At 42.3% G+C, this 21,834-nt stretch overlaps 1 protein-coding gene across 2 annotated transcripts; it reads right to left on the bottom strand.

The window, feature by feature from the left end:
* Nucleotides 1–7,174: 7,174 nt before the first annotated feature.
* On the bottom strand, nucleotides 7,175–19,406 carry VDAC2 (voltage dependent anion channel 2). 2 transcript variants are annotated; one of them, XM_086616919.1, is made up of 9 exons: nucleotides 19,366–19,406; nucleotides 15,097–15,168; nucleotides 14,018–14,067; nucleotides 11,608–11,760; nucleotides 11,467–11,519; nucleotides 10,812–11,039; nucleotides 9,452–9,602; nucleotides 8,482–8,539; nucleotides 7,175–7,718 (listed from the first exon to the last, which is right to left on the bottom strand). In XM_086616919.1, the coding sequence occupies exons 2-9, from the start codon at nucleotides 15,161–15,163 to the stop codon at nucleotides 7,627–7,629; spliced, it is 852 nt and encodes a 283-aa protein (XP_086473045.1). In that variant the 5' UTR covers nucleotides 15,164–15,168; nucleotides 19,366–19,406; the 3' UTR covers nucleotides 7,175–7,626. The 2 variants fall into 2 exon arrangements, with proteins under 2 accessions (XP_086473045.1, XP_009983720.1); XM_009985418.2 differs by lacking the exon at nucleotides 19,366–19,406 and having other exon boundaries at nucleotides 15,097–15,183.
* Nucleotides 19,407–21,834: the final 2,428 nt, after the last annotated feature.

Here is a 21,834-nt window from a genome sequence, read left to right as displayed (position 1 = left end):
GCCTTGTGCCATGGTCACGTTTCTCCAGCAGAAGTAGAGGAAATTAGGGAATCACCAGCAGAAGTTTTAACTTCCTTTTCTGTGTTTAGTCATCTTTTCTTTTTGCTTAGTGTTTATATTACTTCATCTCCATAGAAGAAAATTGGACTGTAACAGCTACAGCAACACCAAATAATTTCAGCTAACTCCCAGTACTTTTCCTCCAAGGGATCAAAGGCTATCAAGTAGAAGGGGAAAAAAAAAAAAAAACCAACACACAGAGGAGAGGTAAGAATAACTTTCCTGTTGCACAGGAAAACCCATCCTGTGAAAGAAAGTATTACAATTAAAGGCTTTCTTTTCCTGTAAAGTTTACATTTTGAATGCTTCTCTGCTGATCACTACGCTGAGGTCTTTGCACCTGAGACCCTGCCCCTCAGGTACCCGCTTGCTGCTGCACAGGCAGCTCAGCTCTCACAGCCAAGGCAGGCACGCACCCACTTTCCGTGAACACCAGCACAGCCGCACTCCGCAGTGCAGCCGGGGCGCAGGGCCCGGGTGTGCCCCAGCCCCACCTAACTAAGCACGTGTCCTACAGTGACACACGATGTTTTTGGTTCAAGAAATCCCAGACGGGAATATGAGAGCAATCTCATTTCAGGAAGAAGGAACTGGATTAGCCTAACACAAAAGCCTTGCAAGGCAGTGGGCTCATGCTTCCTGCAGAGCACCGCGCTCTGTGCTCAGTAATGAGTGATGCTTTGTCAAACACAGAGGGAATGAAGAGCAAGCACCTAACTCCCTGGCATTCCTCTTGGGATGGGGGTGTGCTGTGAGTTAGGAGGAGCTGTTCCTCCGGAAGAGGCTGCTATGCATGGCTTCGGTGGGACTCCGTGGTACACCTCCGCCGTGGTTTAACCCCAGCCGACAACTAGGCACCACAGACGATCGTTCACTCCCCCCTGGTGGGATGAGAGAGAATCAGAAGAGTAAAAGTGTGAAAACTCATGGGATGAGATAAAGACAGTTTAACAGGAGGTAAAGCCATACACACAGGCAAAGCAAAATAAGGGATTCATTCACCACTTCTCATCAGCAGGCAGATGTTCAGCCATCTCCAGGAAAACAGGAGATGTCACATGTAACAGTTACTTGGGAAGACAAACACCATCGCTCCAAAAGTCTCCCCGCTTCCTTCTTCTTCTCCCAACTTTATATGCTGAGCATGACGTCATATGGCATGGAATATCCCTTTGGTCAGTTGGGGTCAGCTCTCCCAACTGTGTCCCCTTCCAGCTTCTTGTGCACCCCCAGCCTACTCGCTGGTGGGGTGAGAAGAAAAACCTTGACACTGTCTTAAGCACTACTCAGCAATAACGGAAACATCCCTGTGTTATCAATGCTGTTTCCAGCATAAATCCAAAACATAGCCCCATACTAGCTGCTGTAAAAAAACTGAACTCTATCCCAGTCAAAACCAACAGCTTCCCACAAAAGAAAAGGAAATCGTAGGAAATGGATCTTTGAGCCAGACTGTTTAGACAGCCCATGAGACAGAGAAATTTGGAAGCAGAAGGTGGGTTTGTTAGGTAGTGCTGGCTTGGCAGGGAGATCTACTAAGTCTCCAACACGTGCACGCTCATGAACTCACCTTATGATGGGCATGATAAAAGTTAAACCAGGTGAGCTTCAGGCTCTACAAGTGGGCTGTAAACTATTTCAATGGCATGCTGATGTACCTAAACACAGAGAAGACCTTTGCTACGAAGCGTTAGGTCTCACCTGAAAGCCTACCTGTCTTGCACTGACTCAACACTGCACCAGATTTCCCAAGGAACTTCAAAAAAGCAAAATAAAAAATAAAATATTTCTTCAAACATGGCAGAAGGAGATCAGCTTTCTGTTACAGAGGCTGCAATACAAGCCTACATCCACACTAAATTACAGTACATGGATTTGTTAATTACAGTTTACTTAAAAACATTTCATAAAACATTGGTTCCTGAAACACTGGAGACACCTGTTCACACTCACCTGGTGCCATCTCCACCAGCGAAGACTCCGCATCTGGCAGTGTGGAGGGCCACCACTTCCGCTTGCCACATCCATGGAGATGTCCATCACAGCTGGTCCTGTTCAGCCCAACCGATGAACCTCCCAGGTACAACAGCCAGCTGGCTGCATTCAAATGCTCCTCTGCTACGGGCAGGCTTTTGTCCAGGCTAAAGGACACATCAAGCAGCACCACCACCAAGGGAAGGCAGAAGCACTGCCTGCCCTGCTCCCTAAAGCACATGCTGCCAACTGGAGAAAGGAAAACGATACCAGCTGACTCTCGTGATCCATTGTAACTCATCCAATCCACCCAACAGGTAGCAAGGAAAAAATTCACCCTAACTGTAAATTTGTCTTGTCAGCAAGCACTTCTCAAAGCCAAGAGTGGCCAGAACATCTCTTTGGAAATCACGGAATCTCAAGCCCCTTGGAGGTTTCTAGAAAAGTATTATCAAGTCAGGAGCAGAGCAGCAGTTGGAAAGATAACCTGCTTCGTTAATTAGTTTTGTTTAGATGGGAGAGGAGATGCACCTGGGAACCATCTGCCGGCAGTCCAGTGTGGAGCACAGGACCAGCTGCTCCTTGAGAAGTCCGCACGTCCTGCCCGGGTCTCAGACACAGGGCTGGAGGACGCCCGAGTGCCAGCGTGCGCAGGGGTTTTCCTCCTCTAATTCTGTTTCTTTGTCTCAGAATCAGGCTTGGGTTTACTGCAAACATTATTTTCCGGCTGATTTCGCTCGGTCGGTGCGCTAAGGAAAGGTATGTGAGAAATTCCCACGGCCGCAGCCCTCCAGAGGGCCTCACGCGCGCCTCCCCCGAGGGACGATGCGCCCAAAGGCCGCCAGGTGGCGCCGTTGGCCCGCGGGCGGCGCGCGGCTGCCGCGCGGCGTGGCGGGAGCCGCCCCATCCCGCGGTTCGCGCCCCTCCTCCCTCCCTCCCGCACCGCGGCACTACAAACCGCGAATTGCAACAATGCTCTTCCCGCAGCTGCAGGGGAAACGTCTCGGTCACATCCATGCAGAAAAAAATTGACCCTCCCTCCTCCCCACAGCCAAGCCCTAAACACAGCGCAGCGAAACTCACGATCTCTTCAATGAAGCTATGCGTGCCTAATGAAGACTGAGGTAACGTGTGTTTATGATCACACCACCATGGACCAATAAAACGTCCAAGGACAAAGCTGACAGGTTCCTTGTGAGCTGCTCCCTCTGCTCTCCCTCCTGTGCCAGGCCCGGCTCCAGGCAGAGCGCTTCCAGCCCTGACTCACACCAGCACACCCCAACCTGCTCCCTGAAGCACACCAAGTAAGGTGAGCGAGATTTTCCTAATAGTCATTTAGTATTTTAACACCCATGGGAGCACAGGCAAAGTAAACAGAAAAGGTAGAGTTGCTAACGATGTAAAAATCATTAAATGGAGTCATTACTTCAGCATTTGGATCCAGGACAAAGCACATCCCATGGAAACACCCACAAACCCTTGAAAGATTTCTGATGTCTGCACCGCTGTTAACCAGCAGTAATTTTAGAGCAAGTATTGCCGTGGTGTTGCTTTCAGCAGAAAATTCTCGTTTAAAAACACATGCTCCAGTAAGGGTCAAATGTTTGGAGACAAAACACAGCCTGACTGCTTGCCACCTTTAAAGGTCTGCCAGCGCTCTTCCCCAACACCAGCAGATAAATATGAGTGTAGATATGAACCACATCTCACTTGAGTGTGCGTAACACCCCACATTTTGTCTAACAGCATTTTTGTACATTTTAGTCGCACATTAATTTTCAAAAATTGCTGTGCAAAAAAAAGTTTGTCTTTTTTTATGTAAGCATTAGTATAAAACTTGCAGCTGAAGTAGAAGATTCTGTACTTTAGGCCCACAAACATTAATTCAGTTGTTTACTGCTTTCCATTTGACCCAGTAGCATGTGGAAAGACAGACCCAATAGGCAACTAAGAGGCAGACCCAGGAACAATTATGAGAAGAGAAATATCACTAAAAAACAATGAATGCACACTACAATAAGTGATATAATCTGTGTTTTTATTCCTATTCCAGATGAGGAACAGAAATATTCCACCGCAAAGGGAGGCTGACAATAAAACCGCTTGCAACAAATGTAGTCCTTTCACACCACTTAACAACCCAACCAGCTTTTTTTTGGGTTTTCCTTTGCCCAGTCACAGGAAGCATTTGTACCTGCTGTCACAACACGAGCCAGTATTTGTCATCACTAGTGGCTTACCTTGCACAGAATTTCTTCCGTCCATGCTGACTGGTATGTTAAGGGAAACAAGGACCTTTGACATAAGCAGGGCTGAATCATCTGTGTATGGGCTGTCTTCTGTTTGCTCAGTTCTACTTCCTGCAGAAGTGCAGCCACCCTAGATATAAGTGCATCTTTGTGCCCAGCAGACAGACTATTGCAGTAATAAGCCAAACACCCGCACAGGACATCAGAGGGCAGTAAGCACACTCTATTACCACCTGGCTTTATCCCAGCAACAGGCAAGAGAAAGGTAAAAACCCCTGCCCCAATGCTTGGGGGTGAAAGGTTTCCATGCCCTTTCCCAAATAGTTCCAAACAAATTTCCTGAACAACTGCAGTGCGCAAGAGGCAGATTTAAGAACATACCACACCAAGCTGAACCATGTGAAGAGTGCAAGGTTAACTGAAACAACCTGGAGAATTTATACAACACAGCGAGAACGTAAGTGTTCAAGTCACTCAGATAGCAACTTGCAAAATCCAGGCCGTCAATCTCATGTGAAAGGATTTTATTTATGAAAGCATGATTAAGTCTCCTTGCAATATGCACACAGACATCCCTACTCCAGCTGCACCAGGCAGGAATGCAATGCTACAGTTCATACAAACAAGATGCACAGCCATGCTCAGGTCACTGGTTATCTCAAGTGTTTTTATTTTATTCTGAATGACACCTGAGGAAAGGCTGGCTAACACTGAAAGTTATCATTAAGGCTTTTTACATGTTCTAACAAAATGGAGCTATTTAAACTACTGACATTTCTTACCACAAAACTCCAATTACACCACCAGCTTCTGTAACACACTTGAAAAGAAAGTTTGAAAGCCATTTTTATAAGCCTCACTTGAGAGATGTCAAGAGATAGACACTGAACTTCCTTTTCATGCTCAAAGTAGTGATTTATGACAGAATAGTTTAGGAAAACTCACATTTTCACAGTTGTCTTAACTACTGCAGAGCCCTTTTATTTCTCCAGTTGCCTGTCAGCATTATAATAAATTAAACTATTCAAGGTTTCAAGGCTGAGGACTAGTAAAGTGATGCACGTGAAAACAGAATAAAATTAATGGGTTCAAGCTTTCCATTACTAATTTGTACAAAGAGTTGAACAGAAACTGCAATATCTGCTTTTATTTCACTTGCCCATTTCGTGACCTCAAGAAAAACAGCTAGAGGTAAGCAGGCAGAAAAGCGGACTGGAACCACACAACCCAAACCACCACCACCAAGAAATGTCAGACCCCTACAGCCCTATGAAAAGCTTCAAAAAAACCTGAGAAACGTCAGTGTTGCAGCCATGCTGGTTTAAGGATGCAAACAAGGCATTGCTCATAAGCAAAAGACACAGTCCTTCATTTGCCCAGGTGCTACAGTTGGACAATGCACACAGCTTTTTTTTTTCCCCCAGAAGAAGGCTAGACACACTTTGTGAAGCACCAAAGATGGTTACACTAAAAAGAAAACCTGTACTAAATTCAAATGTCTGGCTGCACAGTCTCTAGCTTTAAGTGGCCGAGCACATAAAAACACTTCAAACTAAAAATACAGTTTACAAATGTTAACATGCAATAGGAGAGCAACAAATTGCACCTTACATGCTTCTTCCACCACTCCCAAGTGCTCCTCAGAAAAGGGCATTTAATGATAACAGCAGTAAAGGTAGTCCAAAGCACTAACGCTGCCAAACCTTCTCTTTGTTATTTAACAAACTAGTCAAATACACCAGTAAATCTGCTCAAGAGCCCGAGCTTGAAGCTTAAGCTCTGCTCTACCTTCTGCAGAGAAGGTGGCTCATCTATTCCACAGCTAAAGCCTAAACACAGGCAGTTTACAACTGAGTACTTAACTTGAAAATGATTATGAGGGCAACAATGCAGGACGGAACAAGACCTTCAGCAAATCAGTAGGACTTCCATGGGGGTTAAGTCTAATCCAGCATGAACCAAACAGCTTGCCAACAAGAAGTAAAGCTTCCTGATGACAAGCTAGCCACCCGTCCTACAAAGGAAGCTACTGGCAATTACAGACTGCAAGACTAAGTATAAAGATACCTTTCTCAGCTATGAGAGACTGTAAGAAGTAGGCTCCAGGCATTCCCCTGAACTCAGTAAATCCCTATTCTTAAAGGTAAGCACTGTAACTACATGTATTTAATATATTCTACATTAAAAGCATTCACAGCTAGTTAGGTTTGACCTTATGTTTACAAACAAAATATCCCTTGTATTTCTATTCTCTCTTGATTCTAACCTGGAAAAACATGAGTTTTTCCATTATTCTGCATGTTTCTGGACTTATAATGGACATCTGCCAAGATTTATTAGTCAAAGGGAAGGCAAAATCGGATGCATTTTCCTCCATCTCCATTTAAAATCAAGCCTTTATTTCAGTCATTTTAAGCAGAAACCTCTCACAGCAGTTGGGATAAGCAGGCTGTTATACCATTACACCGTTACATTCAGTTGCAGAGATACGTCTCACTTCATACAAATATAAGCAAAAGGTGTGTTTGTGGTGAGGTTTTTCACCCTTTGGGCAAAAGCATCAAGGAGCAGCTCTTCAATGTGCCAAGTATATCATTCTGCACTCTTTGCATCAGAAGGTCAACTACTAATGGAGTAACTCTTGCCCATGGAACACAGAGGGAATTACACCATTGTGTCATGACAAGCCTTACCTGACAGAAAAGCACATTCGACTTGCTTGAGGAATCCAACTGTTGAGTGAAAACCATCTATATTCAGTGTTGTCACAGGTGGGGTGGGGCTTCTTAATTGCATGAAGGTACAGAGCACTACTACTTGTATTATTTTAAGTTAGAAGTTAAAACTTAACTGAGCGCTACCCTCATCTCTTAAAATATCTGAGGCACAAGTATGAGTGTGTACTTGTTTTATTCATAATTTGTCTTGGGATACCAAATGTATTTCTACTTCAGGTGATTTAACAAAATTGTTCAACCTCATTTCAAAACATTCACTGATCCACTTTTCATTCAATGGCAATATTGAACGTTAAAAGGAACATAAAAACAAACATGCACACAATTGTACAGTTTTCATAAATGTCTATTTCATTATTTGTGGGTAGCGCATTAAACAGTTAAATACATTTAAATAATGTTTCAGTGACTGCACTAATGCAGAATTTTAACTAGATGGGTAACCAATTTAACTAGGAACCAGCTAACAAGTAACTGTCTAAATACTTCAAATACTTGTTCTATGTCATCCTTCTTGGAAAAAAAAGCCTGCTGGTCACATTGGAAATACATTTTAAGGCCAAATTCTTCTGATATCCCTTCTCTGCAGCAGTTTCTTCGCCTTTTTAAGCCTCCAATTCCAGGCCAAGACCAAGTTTATGGCCACCAGCATTGATGCTCTTTCCATCTATCAGGGCAGACAGTGTAAGCTTCACACCTGTAAAATTTTTAAACAGCATGTTTACGATCAAAGTAGCTTTCACGCAGCTCAACCTCTGTCATTAGAAGTCCCATTTGCAGCTCTATTGAATCACTTTCCTCTAAAGATTTCTGTAGAAGAATCCATTTACCCGTGAAATATATCAAAAGCTAGTCACGTGAATCAAGCTAGATGCTTTGTGTAAATACCATGTCATAAAGTGAATATACAAAGTCAGTAATTTTTAAGTACACAAGATCTCTCCTTTTCTACATTAAGATGTGTAGAGGAGCAGAAAAACTACACATAGAAAGACAGACACTTTTACCAAGGAAGGTATGGACAAACCAATGGTAATATAGCATTAACAGGTGTTTTCATACTTTTTTTTTTACTAAATATGAAGAGCAGGAAGTGTGTACTTTTGACGATTAATTATTATTTCACAACCTGCTATTATTCAATAGGACTGAAGAAAGAAATGCTAAAAAAAAAAAAAGAGACTGCTTTGCACAGCCTAAGCTATCAATAACAATACAGTCCACATCTACGCAAATCAATGAGGAATATGATATAGAAATATTATCAGGTACAATGGAATTTGTCTTGTTTAGATAAAGGTTTTATGTGCAATGTAAGCCACTGTAAAACATATACTCTGCCTTGCAAGACAAAATTATTCTGAAGAAGGAAAACAGTTGCCCATTAATGCATAGATCAAAGATTTTCTTTGTGATACATAAGGATACGTCTGTGACACAATTCATGTGATAAGCCTTACCCGGCCTCAGGGTCTGGGTGTAACCCACTCCAACTAGACTAGAATTGTTAACTTTTGCCTGAAAAAAAAAAAGACAAAAGCAACTGAAATGTTGTAATTGATTAGTTCTTTGTTACCCTTCAGAAGCTAGAATAATTTTGGCAACACTGCCATTATCAACTTAACAAAATTTTACTTGTTCTTCCAATGCCTCTGTGCTTACTGGATTCTCTCTTCCCAGCTATGCTCTTGCCCCTCAATTTATAGCTGAAGGAGCAGCATATTAAGAGCAGACAGAATATAAGGGCAGGAAGAACTGTTACTGGAATGTAGTTTGGCAGGTGAACTTCCCCACTCACCCCTTTTCAGAAGGCCATAGGAATCTACCACCACAGTCTCTCTAAACAAACAACTTCAGCAGACAGCTCTACGGTCATATTATCACAAAAGAATGATTATCTTGCAGGTCCACTCAGTCAAGCAAACAAACATTTCATAATATCATCATAAACAATATGTGCAAAATTAATCATCTCACTTTGCATCACTTCCTCTATAGGATGATTTCAAAAAGCCAGGTTCAATTCTAGCTTTGTAACATACAGAAAACTTTTCTGCATATTGCCTTTTTAAACAGTTTCACCAGAGTTCTTACCATGAGAACATGACAAAGCTCCCCAAAAAACTGTTTTAAAAAAAAAAAATCTGTAAACTTACGGAACTAAACATGAAGAGCTTTTTAATGCATTTACGAAAAAAAAATCCTATAGAGTAGCACAACATTTGACAGTTAGATTCTAAAAGGCCGCCTGCCGTATGCAACATTACAGAATGTAAATACTGCTAGTTTAATTGTAACTGCCTGGATTGCAAGAGTAATTCCTACAAGACTTCCTGACCTATTACCTTCCTTGGTACCAGTAATACACATTTGCAGAAACTGAAAACCCTCTGTGCTTAGCACGACCCTTTTGGCTAGAGCCATACTTACAGAGATGGAAGCAGTGGAATCCAACTTGTATTTAGCCGCAATGCCAAAGCGAGTGCTGTTGCTACCTGCTGTCCACGCCAGGTTTACAGCAGTTTCAAGATTGTCACTCACTTTCTGGTAAATTGACCCACCAAATTCTGAACCATCATTGCTGCACAAATTAAGAAAAAAGTTAGTTTCCAATATTTACATGATCCCAACATTTTATTATTTTTAACTACTTCACATTTTTATTCAAATGAGAATTCCAAAAGTTTGAGTTGTTTCACATTTTTCAACATGAGAAGATGAACAAAGGCTTGAGGGCAAAATTAAATTGCAATAATTTATTTAAAAAAAAAGGTATTTCAGAGTGCTACAGCTAATTCTCACACGAATGCTGAATTAAGTACTTGACGGTAATTCCAGATCATATCTTTACAAAATTAACAAATAAAGGTTAAGTTAGAATTCAGAATGCATGTTTCCTACGATTACTGAATACATGTAATATTCCTAAAGAATTAGACGATTTTTAAAAAAAAAAATCTGTCAATGTCTGACATTAGTAAACTGAAACGAATTCTCACAGCCCAGACTAAAAAGTGTAGCTTCGTCCCATAGCTCTCAATTTCCATAATCCCAGACAGACACAATGCCCATCCTCCCCCTCCAAAAGGACAAACTCCTACCTCAAAAATCAAGTAAATTATTTCCTAAACACACTAGAACATCAACTTTTATTAACTTAAATTGAAAACACCATGTTCTTCAGTAGGTTTTGATCAGATTGCTCTGAAGAACATTTAAGATCTCAAAGCAGCAAGTCTGAAGAAAATTCATAAACAAGATGTCTTACACTTGTTTAGTTATACTCCAAGTGTTTCATGCACTCCACTCTTCATCTCAGACAGGCAAGAAGATGAACCTACTCAGAGTCCAAAAGCAAAGCTCTAGTCTTGCCTCAGAAACTACTACTGGCCTACTTAGAGAGTGCAACACGAATTACTACCTCTAACAAACGTACTGCCCTTAAATTATAGTCAGATACAATTCAATGTGATGGGAAAGCTGGAAAAAGCATTATGATTGGCTCTGGATAACTGAACTACTGTACTTTCAATTTGGATGTACTTCAGCATTTGGTAACTATAGCATGTTATGCTACAAGTGCTAACAAGCCACAAGTATTTACTGTTTTGTAAAAGAGAGATAAAAAGTAACACTTATTATTTCTTTAGAGTTTCCTATTAAAAAATGCACTCTATCCATTAATGACCTTGCAAGCGCCTCTTGGTATTTCAAGCATTTGCATTCTGACTAGAAGGAAAGGTAGAGAAAGTCTGCTTCTGTAAATCTGGACACAATTTTCAGTACTTACACATTAGTGTGCAGTTGGAAGTCTCCAGTCTTGTAACCCACAGAGAAGTTATTTCTTGTCAATTTTGATTTGGCACTATCAAAAGTCATCTGATAACCAGCAAGCCAGCCTTCATAACCAAAGACAGCCGAACCATGGATTGCAGGTCCAGCAAAATCAAAGTCAACATCACAACCTAGGTTTAGGCATTCACGTTTATAAGCTGACTTAATTTTACCACTTTTCTTTCTGAAACAGAGAAACAGTTATCTTAAAACAAGGCTTAATCTTCCTCAATCAACTGCCAAATTCAAGCCATATGACTCTATACAATGTATCTAAACACCACACACATGCATCCTCTGGACTGGGCCAAAGCACAGCTAGCCCATCAAGAAAGCACAGAGCTACCACAAACAGGCATTTTGTGATGAGTGTAAAGGCATTTTCATGCCTCCTGCAATCTTCGAAGTATTTCTATCCCAGAAAATGTTGTGAAATGTCCAATACTAATCCTGTAGAAAAAGATGTGATGCTAAAGAGCAGAAGCCTTTAGAATTGTGATTTGCTAACTTGGATCAGTAGGAAGCCATACAAACAACAGACCAGGTGAACATTTAGAGAGCATGGGTGTTGTTATTGCCCTAAATAAGGTAAGAAGTTTAACGATTCTTACCCTGTATTTGGTGAGAAAGTTGTATCAAATGTCAACTTCAAGCCTTTGGCAATCTAATCAGAGGGGGAGAAGATAAGATAAAGCTGTGAATTCAGTTCTGCCAGTTAGGTAAAACAAATAAATACTCTGCTAATCTATTACCTGATCTTCAATTGCAATTTCTGTTCCCAGAGTGTTATCTGTGTTCCATTTTTCCGTGAAAGTCAGCCCATACTCAGCCCATTTGTATTTGGTCTCCAAGCTCCCATTTACTTTTCCAGTGTCTGTGTTTGATGAACCAGATGTTGTGAATTCCTAAAAAGGACAGTGTTCATGTTATACAGAAGATACAAGTGATCCTGGAAGCATTACACAGTTCCAAAAGAGAAAAGACTTTTCTGCAAACACTGAGATCCTGTTATTCTATGCAACAAGTTTAACATCAGACAACTTGCAAGGGGAAAAGAGGAACAACATGGACAAGAACCAGATGATTCATGCCTCCTCTACTCCACATCTCGACTGCAGCATTTCTGCCACTATGACAAAACATACAGGTTTGCAACATAACTCAGAAGCAGGACAGTATTTACTGTACATATTCTCCTTAAAAGTAGAAACAAGTTCTTGAAATATAAGGTGGTTTGATACTCCTAATGAGCAAATTAAATCAAGAGCCAAGAATGCTATAAGGCAGATAACGCAACTCCAGTAAAATCCTTTAAGGATCACATATGTATTTTCATTATGTCAGTCCACCACCTCCAAAGATAAATTATGTACTACTGAAAAATGTCGCAGAATACCATCATTTTTCAAATTGAGAGTAGGGTAGGTGGTGGTTTGGGTTATTGTTGGTTTCTGGTTTTTTGTTGCTTTTTAAGAGAGTTCTCAGTCTAACCAATGCACCAGTGCCTTCCACATAAGCCACAGGCACACGTTTTTACTGACATCTATAAAATTCCTATCCTTCTAACACTTTGGTTTAATGACACACAAGAAGAACATTCATGTTTGAACTGTGAGCTAAGGCAACAGTCTGATTTTATGCTTCTGGTAGAGTCTTACTTGGAATTCTTGAAAGTATTTGAAAGTTAGTAGTGTCACTTACATCTCTTTATTAAATTAAGTAGTCCTTTATGTCTCTCACTATTTGGACTCTTGCAAAGAACAGAATGAATAATTTCTGTGTAACACTATTCAGAAACTAAAGGCAAACCTAGAAGAACTGGAAGTCTGGTTTGAAAATATATGTTAAGGAGCTCTTTCCGCTGAAATATTATTGCCCTTATGATTTAAAAAGTGTATTATTTTAACTTTTTAAAACATATAAATCAAAATTTTGACCTTTGACTTCCTCCATGCACAGTACTGTTTTCAAATCAACTCCTCACACCTCTCCCAGAAAGAAACATGGATTTGAAATCACAAGTCCTTAAGCATTCATATTCTCACGGCCCAAGACATTACAAGTGTGCATGAGACTGTTCTTTAATGGTGGCTGATCAAATTCAACCACGGCCAAGACATTTACTAGTATTGTTAGTGAACCACTAAACCATCCACACAGTTGCATAATTCTAGTAAGGTCTATTTCCTTCCAAGTGACAGAGACTGCACAACTTCAAGCCCAAATACCTACAGCTTTAACTTCTTGCTTTGTGCTATTCCTACTGCACTCGTGACTGCAACCATTGTGGTAACAGCTTCAGGAGCAGCAAATTATTGCATTAACTCTTATCACTGCTTTAAAACATCTGCAGCACATATGTGCCAGCACTTTCTCCTTCTGGGGAGGATGGCTATAACTGTTACGGGATTCACAAGAGGACTTAGATTTTTCAGAGATTTTTACCAGTATTAGTGGTAGTTCTCAGAAGAAACGAGATAAAATAAGAACAACTACATCTATGATAGGGCTCTTGCGAACTGTGCTTCAGTTGGGATATAGCCTTCTAGAAAAAACACAGTATATAACCCACACACCTTGTTTCTAACAGCCAGTTACACTGTTAAAGCTTCTCCTTATAAAGGTAGATTTTTTTTTTTTCATATCTTGCAAAGTCTGCTCTAGAAATAGATAAAAGTTACAGAAGGCACTGCTTGCATGACCAAGATATCTTTCATGGTACACTACTGCAATACTTTAATACTCTTAAAGAGGAGCCAAGGATTCAATGTGCTAGTTCACTGCCAACTACTTCACACAAGCATCAAGATGCCAGAAATTTCCACCAAATACAAACAGTATCACAAGGCAGTTTAGAAATAAATTCTATGTACTATAATTGATATATTAAAATACTTTAAAAATGTGTGTTCACCTCCAGACATAAGACAAGGGACAATTAACAAATCTTTTTATTTTACAAAGATTACTACACAGTGAGATACTCCTGTAACATTCAGAATAAAGTCAGATCTTTAGAGGCTTCTGAAATTATTTTACACCAAGAGTTTATTGTTCATATAACCTATAGACTACTTAACAGCACCTGGAAGGTTTCCTTTCTAATTAAGTATCAGGACATATTGAGAAAAAATATAATGAATAAAAGGCCTTTAAACTCACCACTCCGCTTGCAGACTTTGTTTTCACATCCAGTTTCACCAACCCAAAACCTTAATGAACAGAAGTCAAAAGTTACATCAGCAGGCTTTAGCTAAGACTATGCATATTTTCCAAGAAGCTGGTTGTCCAAGTAGTTTCAGCAGTGTGACATGTATATACATATACCGAAACAACCATAGACTGACTTCAGTAACACTCAAATTTTAGATGCCACAGTGAGTAGAGGCGGCCACTACAGAACAAGCCAGGAGTTCAGTTCTCACTACCACATGGAACGTGGGCAGTAGCCTTTCAGTTGTACACTGTACATTTAACCACCAGACGATTACTTCTAAGAGCAAATTTAGTGACAGACAAAATGCATTCTTTCCTGTTCCTGGGATGGCATTGGCTTTGTAGTCAATGCCATTTGAAAAGCTATCCCAATGCATAAAATCTGTCTCTCAGCACCAAGACGACATATCTCAAAGTAAAAAACTGTGTAAGTTAAGTCACTGGGAAATACACAGCCATTGAAACTGAAACATAAGTAGGTTTTACGGGAGTATCAATTCACATTGCTAGCCTTTGAGCTGAGTGACAATCTTGGCGAAAAAGCCCCCACATGCATTCCCAAAGACCAGTAAGAAACAGCACTGTAACAAAGCCCAATTTAACTATTCAAGCGCCTGGTATTAAAGCATTGTAAAATGTTGAAGGATTCCTTAACCCACTAGCTATTCCTCTTTCTGTTCCATAAAAGGCTATGATGTTAAAGTGGTATATATCCCTTTCTATATCAACAAACGTTGTGGCACAGACAAATTGGTAAACAAAGTGTATTCCTAAGTTAAATTACACTTGATGCTTACATTCTTGCGTACGTGTACATCTCTGACATTTATGTGGCTAAAGCACATCAAACAGCCCACAAAAAGCCTCCAATGATCTGTTAGTTGACAGTAATAATCTAAAAACAACACACCTTCCCCCTCCCCAGAAACACAGGCATTTGAGCACTCAATTTTACATACAGGCTTAAAAAGGCAATCAATTACTGCACCACAAACACCATGTTTTCTAAAAGGTACTATTCTTACCATATCCTTTATTGAAGATATCTCTGGCAGATTTGCCAAGGTCTACATATGATGGAGGAATCGCCATTGGAGCTGAAAGGTAACAGGCTAATTAGTAGTGAACCTTTTGCCACTGCACACACACACAAAAAATGCTCTCGCAACTCTTCAAAGATACTCTTTAAGGCAGATTCATATATAAAGGCAGTTAATAGACAGGATGGCTCAAACAATCACAGTATTCTGTGAAACACCTACAGATTTTCAGTGACGGCCACTGTGAACACTGAGTGTTTTCTTGGCTTAGGTTATCCGCTTGCAGAGAAGAGGCATTGCAAGACCACTCAGTTCTTGATTTTTCAAGTAGGTTTCTCCATACATCTTTAATTACCAGAAATCAACTAATAGCTCACATTTCCAGAGTTGGCAGTTACCACCGAAAACCAGGGAACTGGAAATTTGAAAAACTGTAATGCAGACAGTTACTTCCTGAAGTTCCACAAGGTCAAATTCAACAGATGCTTATGATAACTACCCGACAGGTAAAACCTACAAGGTTTTATTTTCAAAACATACAAAGAGTGTGTATCTGTTCTGCAACACCATTTGCCCCATATTTTAAATGCAGACATACAATTCAAATAGGAACATCTAATGCCATTAACTAGCAATCAATTTGATTATGTTTTTTCCCCCTTTATAACATACAAGAGTTTAAATTTGGGAGTCGCCTTGTTAGCTTAAAATGAACGAGTAGTAGGAGTGCTGGGTCAGTGAGAAAAGCCCTCTTTAAAAGTCCCTTTCTCAGACAGAGCGCCTCTGGCAATCTCACTGTTAGAGAGCCTGTCATTCAGGACTAGCCATGACCCAGCCCCCAGACTGATGGATAGACACCAGCCTAAGGACTCACACAGCCTGTACGGTTCTCCTCCCCAGAAGATACGCTGTCTGTACCTTCCTTCAGTGACTGTTTCCCCATGATTTCAATAGCAAAAGGCCGTTGTCACAGAGGCGCTTCCTTTTAAAGTTTTAAAATACAGAAAACAGAGCCTATTTCAAAGAGTTAGCATCTCCCCTTATGCTGTGAAAGGGGGGCAACAATGAAACTAACTAGGTAAGTGTCATAAAAAGGCTAAACACAAGCAAACAAAAATCTTCTCTTAGTTTTTCAAACTGATTGGTCACGTTTGTTTTGCAGAGAAAGTCAGATTAACATAATTGACTGTTAATCTTACTCTTCTGTGGGTTTTTTTGTTGGTGGGTTTTTTGTTTAAATAAAGAGAAAAATATCTTCAGAATCTAAAAAATGAGGGCCGTACTCTCATATGTTAACTTTCAACTGAAAGAAGAAAAGGTTATTTTCATTTTTTTATAATATTTTTAACCAGTATTTAAATTTTCAACACCTAGCTATAGAACTGCTTATCTTCTGCAGATCTCTGCAAGATTGTAAGAGCATTCAATAATACAGGATCAAGGCAAGCTCTTCTCTTCCTCCCCTCAAAAAAGTTTATTCCCATCTTTTCATGGCCTTATCATGTAAAGGGAAAACTTTCCTGGAACATACCATTCAGAAAAATTCCCCTAAGGGTACCATTCCACTAAACAGACTATTTCAGAATAGCATCCACATTTAAAAAAAAAAAAAGCCCCCCCAGAAACAAATAAAAAACCAAAATAACAAAAAACTCATTACACCTGCCATATACAACCTAACTGTATGAACTACTACTATTAAAAAAAAACCCAAACCACTATTTTAGCAAGCAATGGTAAGGCACAAGACTGTTTCTTATCTTTCTACAGTTTCTAATGCAGTTTTCCAGAGTATCTTACTACACTTCTCTAAGCCATAACAGGGTAACTTCAACCTCTTCTGAGCAAAAGCATTTACATTCAGTTTAACAAAAACAAAAACCCCCTTTTTTAGTAAGCAGTTCTAAACTCTACAACCAGGTCACTATAGCAAGACATCCATTGCTTGCTCAAGAACATAAAACGTTTTGTTTTTCATAGAGCTAAAGTAAACGCTGACAAAAAAAAAAAAAGACAAGAAAATGACTTAGAGCACGTGAAGTTTAAAAAGGCTTAGCCCAAGTTCGAGTCCATAATAAATAAGTCTACAGCAGAACAGATACTAATCCTGGTGACAAGACATTAAATGGTTCCTATTACTTATTCAATAAGAAGTAGTAGGTGATAGACCAAGTCAGCATAAAGTGTGGCAACACTGCTCTTTCCCCTCTACTGCTGTACAGGAACTGTACAATTCATTACGAGCTTAAAATAATTTAGAGAAGGTTTAGCTATGTATTTTTCCTTTAATGAATAGGTCTCACTTATAACCAGCATCTTCACAAGAATAATTATTTTTAGTTTGAAAGTTTTATACTAGCCTTTAGCACAGAGGTGCTTTTACAGTATAAACACGCTTTTTGCTTTTGTTTTCAATGTTTGCAATTTGACTGGACAACCATTACAGACAAGATCTTTGTGCTAAGCAGTAACGTCCTCAGAAGTTAACAAACTGGTATCTTGTATCTAAATTCAAAGGATTACTAAAGTAAAAAGGATATTGCAGTTTTATCTGGCCTTGTTAAGCATCCTTCCCATTGCAAGCAAACCAACCAGTACTCGTCAGACATTCCAGCCTACAGATGTAAGTTTTGTGATAAAAAGTGAAAACAGAGTACAACTGACACACTGTTGTTCTAGTCCTATAGTAACAAGGATGAACAAGGACAAGAGGGGAAAATAAGAGTTAATTTTGGGTATACTAAATACCTGATGAGCCAGTGCTATCATCAGAATGTTTGTTAAATAAAAACAGGGACGAAATTTAAAAATCATTCCTGTGTCCTCCAATGTTGGCAAGTTAGCTAGGTTTGCTAATTCTTATAATCAGAATTAATTTTCTTCAATCCTATTTCAAAGTGTCTTTCACTTAAAAACTACTAATTAGAAGTGACTAAAATATAAAGACTATTTAAAAACAGGAGATTTGTCGTGAAAGCAACTACCAGATAATCTTATTTCTCATTTCAAAAACACAGAATCTACTTGTATCAAGTAGGAACCCTACCCTGATGTTTGTTTCATGTCACCCTAAAAAAAAAGTTTAATTGATCTGTTACTCAAGAGCCACAAACATACTTTCTTCTTCTGTAAAAAAGAAAAAAAAATAGCCCAGGAAGAGAAAAATGTATTAATGTTATCAGAATTATTACATCACGCTTTTCCTTCGAGGTAATATTTCAAAACTCTCTCACACCCTGCAATTAAAGGACTATCTTCCCTAAAGATTTCTAACAATTTTAAGATCTCAGGATACTGAAGATCAGGTTAGAGGTTAGATCAGGCTATGATAAAAAAAAAACTTAAGTACTCATGTAATTTAAACCAAAACGCAAAAACTACACTGAAATTATAGTTTCCTATTGCATAAATAGCAACAGGAAAAACTAGTATTATTCATAAAAATGCTTTGTTAAAGTACACCGGGCACACCACTGACCTTTAGACTTACACTGCTACCGCGGTTTAAAAAAGGAAAATAAAAACAACCAAACCCCACAAACACCCAGGAAAACCCCTCTCGTTGCCCTTGCTTCAGCTCTCTCCCTACTCACATCGCGCTGGTCTAGCGAGCACGGCTAGGCCAGCTCAGAGACTCCACGGGGAAGGGAAAGAAAAAGAAACATCTGAGAACGAACTACGTGCTCAGAAACCGAAAGCGGGGGTAAAGCACGGCGTCCCAGAAGAGAAGGACACCGAAAGGGAAAATGGGGATGCGAGAAGCCAGGCCGGGACGCACGGGGAGCCGGCACACCCTCCCAGGGAAGGCCCGGGCGGCGGCGCCCAGCGCCAGGTCCTTCCCCCGCGCCCAGGCCCGCCGTCGCCGCCAGGGCGAGCGGCGCCCGCTGCCGCTGCAAGGTGAACTCCTCCGCGCGGCCATCTTGGGCATCCCGGCCTGACCCCCCTTCCGCCGCGCCCTCCCCGCCGCCCCTTACGTAACCGCGGCCCGGCCCGGGCCCGCACGCCGCGGAGGGCGCGGCGCCTGCCGAGGCCACGCGGGGAAGCAGGGGGCACAATGCGTGCGGAGAGCCACCCCGCGCCCCCGGGGCCCCGCCCCGCCGTTTGCCCGGGCGCTGGGGGAGGCGCCCCCGGCCCCGCTGTCCCCGACCCCGCGCGGTCCCCAGCCCCACTCGCCAGCCCTCCGCCCGCCGCACATGGGCGATCCCCACCCGCCTCCCCCGCTCCCGCGGGGCCCGTCGCGGCCCGGGCCGGCACCTGGCTAGCGCGGGAGGGCGGCGGTGCCGGGCGGAGCGGGGCCGGGGCGCGGGCGGGTCTCGCCGTGCGAAGGCCGCGCTGCTGCAGCCGCTGGCACTGGAGGGCGAAGTGAAGGAGACACCGATCCGCCCGCCCGCCGCCGCCGCGCAGGACCCCAACGAGCCGGGGCGGCCCCATCCGCCGCCTCCCCCGCCCAACGCACCGCGCTGCCGTCCGCCCGGCGGGAGGTGCCGCCGCCCGGGACCCAGAGACGGGGCACGGCGGGAGACGCCGCGCCTCGGAGCGGGGAGCCAGGCGGGGGCGCCGCGGGCAGGCAGGCGCTCAGAGGGGCAGCCCCAGCGGCGGAGAGGGGTCCTGCGGGAGGGCGGGGCCTATGGCGGCGGGCGGGGCCGCCCGCGAGGGAGGGCGGTAGCGGCCGCGCCGGCGCCCGCGGGGCGGGAGGGTGAAGCCTCCTGAGCGGTCGGGCGCTCGGGCGGCGGCCTCAGGGTGCCGTTCTTCAGCAGGAGCGAAGCTAGGGAGTGACAGAAGGGGACAGAAAAGCCCAGCGCCGCCCGGGAGCAGGACGGGACAGAGGGCGCCGCAAATACCGGCTCCTCAGCGGGCCTGTGGCGGCCACACCCAAGGAGCGTTCGAAGAGACATTCTCCTCCACGCGGGGGCGGGAGGCTGAAGCGCGGCTCTCGGCAGTACTCCACAGGAGGATCCATGCCCTAGGCTGCTACTTTTCCTGAGAAACCACTAGTTTTCCTGTCAGGGCCTGGCTGCCTCCAGTCTTGGCACAGCAACTTGCCAAGTCCTTCACCCACGAAGAGCCACAGACAGCAGTTCTGCAGCCAGCCGAGGTGGCATTTACCCAGAGAGCACTTGTCGAGGGCAGCACTTGCTCCTCAGGGCTCCCAAGACCCCTTTCCCCACAGCCGCCAGCCCTTGCAGAGCACCAGGGAGATGGTACGCTGCCCAGCATCCTGCCACAGGGATGCTTGCCTTTGCTCTCCCGCTTCCCACAACACTTTGAAACTCTGGAACGTGTTACACCTCACATGCTGTCCCGTTGCTTTCTTAAAATCCACAGACACACAGCGACATCCAGTAGTGCAGCTGTCCCTTAGCTGATCTGACAGCTCGTACCCTTAACAAGGTTTGTCACCTATTTCAGGCAAGCATCAGTCTCTCCAATTGCCTAAGCTCTGTTTTTACTTTCCAGTCACCCGCACCAGAAGACCCCCCACAAGAGAAGACAGCATATCTCAGGTCAAGAGAAGCAATAACCCTCAGAAAGCTTTCTTAGATAATCCTGTTCTGATTGTTAAAGATGACCTCTTGGAGAAAACAGTCAAGCAACTGTTCTGCAGCAGTCACTGCACAGCTCTGCAGCAGGAATCCCTGAGTCACCAATGCAGACCATTGCTAGGCCAAGGAACTGCGGGACTGGCATTTCTGAAATTCATAGTTCTGCTCTGCTTACTTGGATGATGACATGGTCAAAATTCTTCAAGAAAGTAAAAATAATTTACAAATACAAGTTATATTTGCATAGTATGAAAAAATATATATTATCATCCAACACTACAAATTTACCAGAACAAATGGTACAACAGTAATTTTCCAGGTTATTAAAAAGAGACCAGATTAGCAGCAAGGCCCAACATAATGCCAGTCAGCACCTGCTAGTTATACCAAAAGATAAGCAACTAATATTCTTTTTTATGTAAGGCGATTACTTTCACATCAGAAGATAACCAATGGTTTAGTATGTTTCCTTTTGATCTTTTTAAATAAAAAACCTGCTTGGCATTCCACAGAAGGATATGTATCAATGAATGAAGGAGAACCATATGCTGAGAGAATAAATAGCAGTAGGAAAATAAAATTAGTGTATCTTATTGTGCATGGGAACGTCCATTAGGAATAAATAGATATCTGATTAAGTAAAAATAGATTGTGGCATAAATTGTTCATTATTTAAAAAGACATGCATTCATTATTCATACCCATAGCATAAATCTATTCTGAATAAAAGCTCAGTTACTTACATGAGACATCGGCTTTTTGCCCTTTCTTAAAAAAAAAAATAATATTTTAGTCATGGTTCAGCTTTATTTTTAGCAATCCAGGAAAGTAACTACAGCCCCACCCTGAGCAAAAAAAAAAAGCAATGAATCACTTGCTTTGTCTCACAAAGCAGAGGCATAATCTGAGACAGACAACAGCACACAAACTCCTTTGCATTAACATTCTTCTGTAGCGACAGCTTCCGCCTGCCAATGTTTTTTACTCTCACTCTCCCTGTTCCTCACTCATACAGCCATGGCTTATTTCTCCCAGCATATCTGCTAAAGCTCAGGGCCCCAAGGAAGGCACACACACCTTCGGGCCTGCAGTAGCGAGATAACTAAGTCTTTCTGGACCTTTCTTCTTAGCACTCTCCTCATACCATTCGGTGCACAAACCTCCTGTGCAGGTGCGCTCA

Source organism: Tauraco erythrolophus, chromosome 9 (assembly GCF_009769465.1).
Source record: "Tauraco erythrolophus isolate bTauEry1 chromosome 9, bTauEry1.pri, whole genome shotgun sequence".
In the NCBI taxonomy this organism is placed as follows: Eukaryota; Metazoa; Chordata; class Aves; order Musophagiformes; family Musophagidae; genus Tauraco; species Tauraco erythrolophus.
Note: the sequence above shows the minus strand (reverse complement) of the source record. Positions and strands in the feature narration are given on the sequence as shown.

What these genes read in the sequence shown, in the direction of transcription:
- VDAC2 (XM_086616919.1), bottom strand. Translation starts at nt 15,163, where the DNA reads ATGGCGATTCCTCCATCATATGTAGACCTTGGCAAATCTGCCAGAGAT. An exon ending in ATTCCACTGCTTCCATCTCT is followed by an intron (nt 8,540 to 9,451) that starts GTAAGTATGGCT and finishes TTTTTTTTTCAG; the next exon opens with GCAAAAGTTAACAATTCTAG. An exon ending in CACCCAGACCCTGAGGCCGG is followed by an intron (nt 7,719 to 8,481) that starts GTAAGGCTTATC and finishes AAAATTTTACAG; the next exon opens with GTGTGAAGCTTACACTGTCT.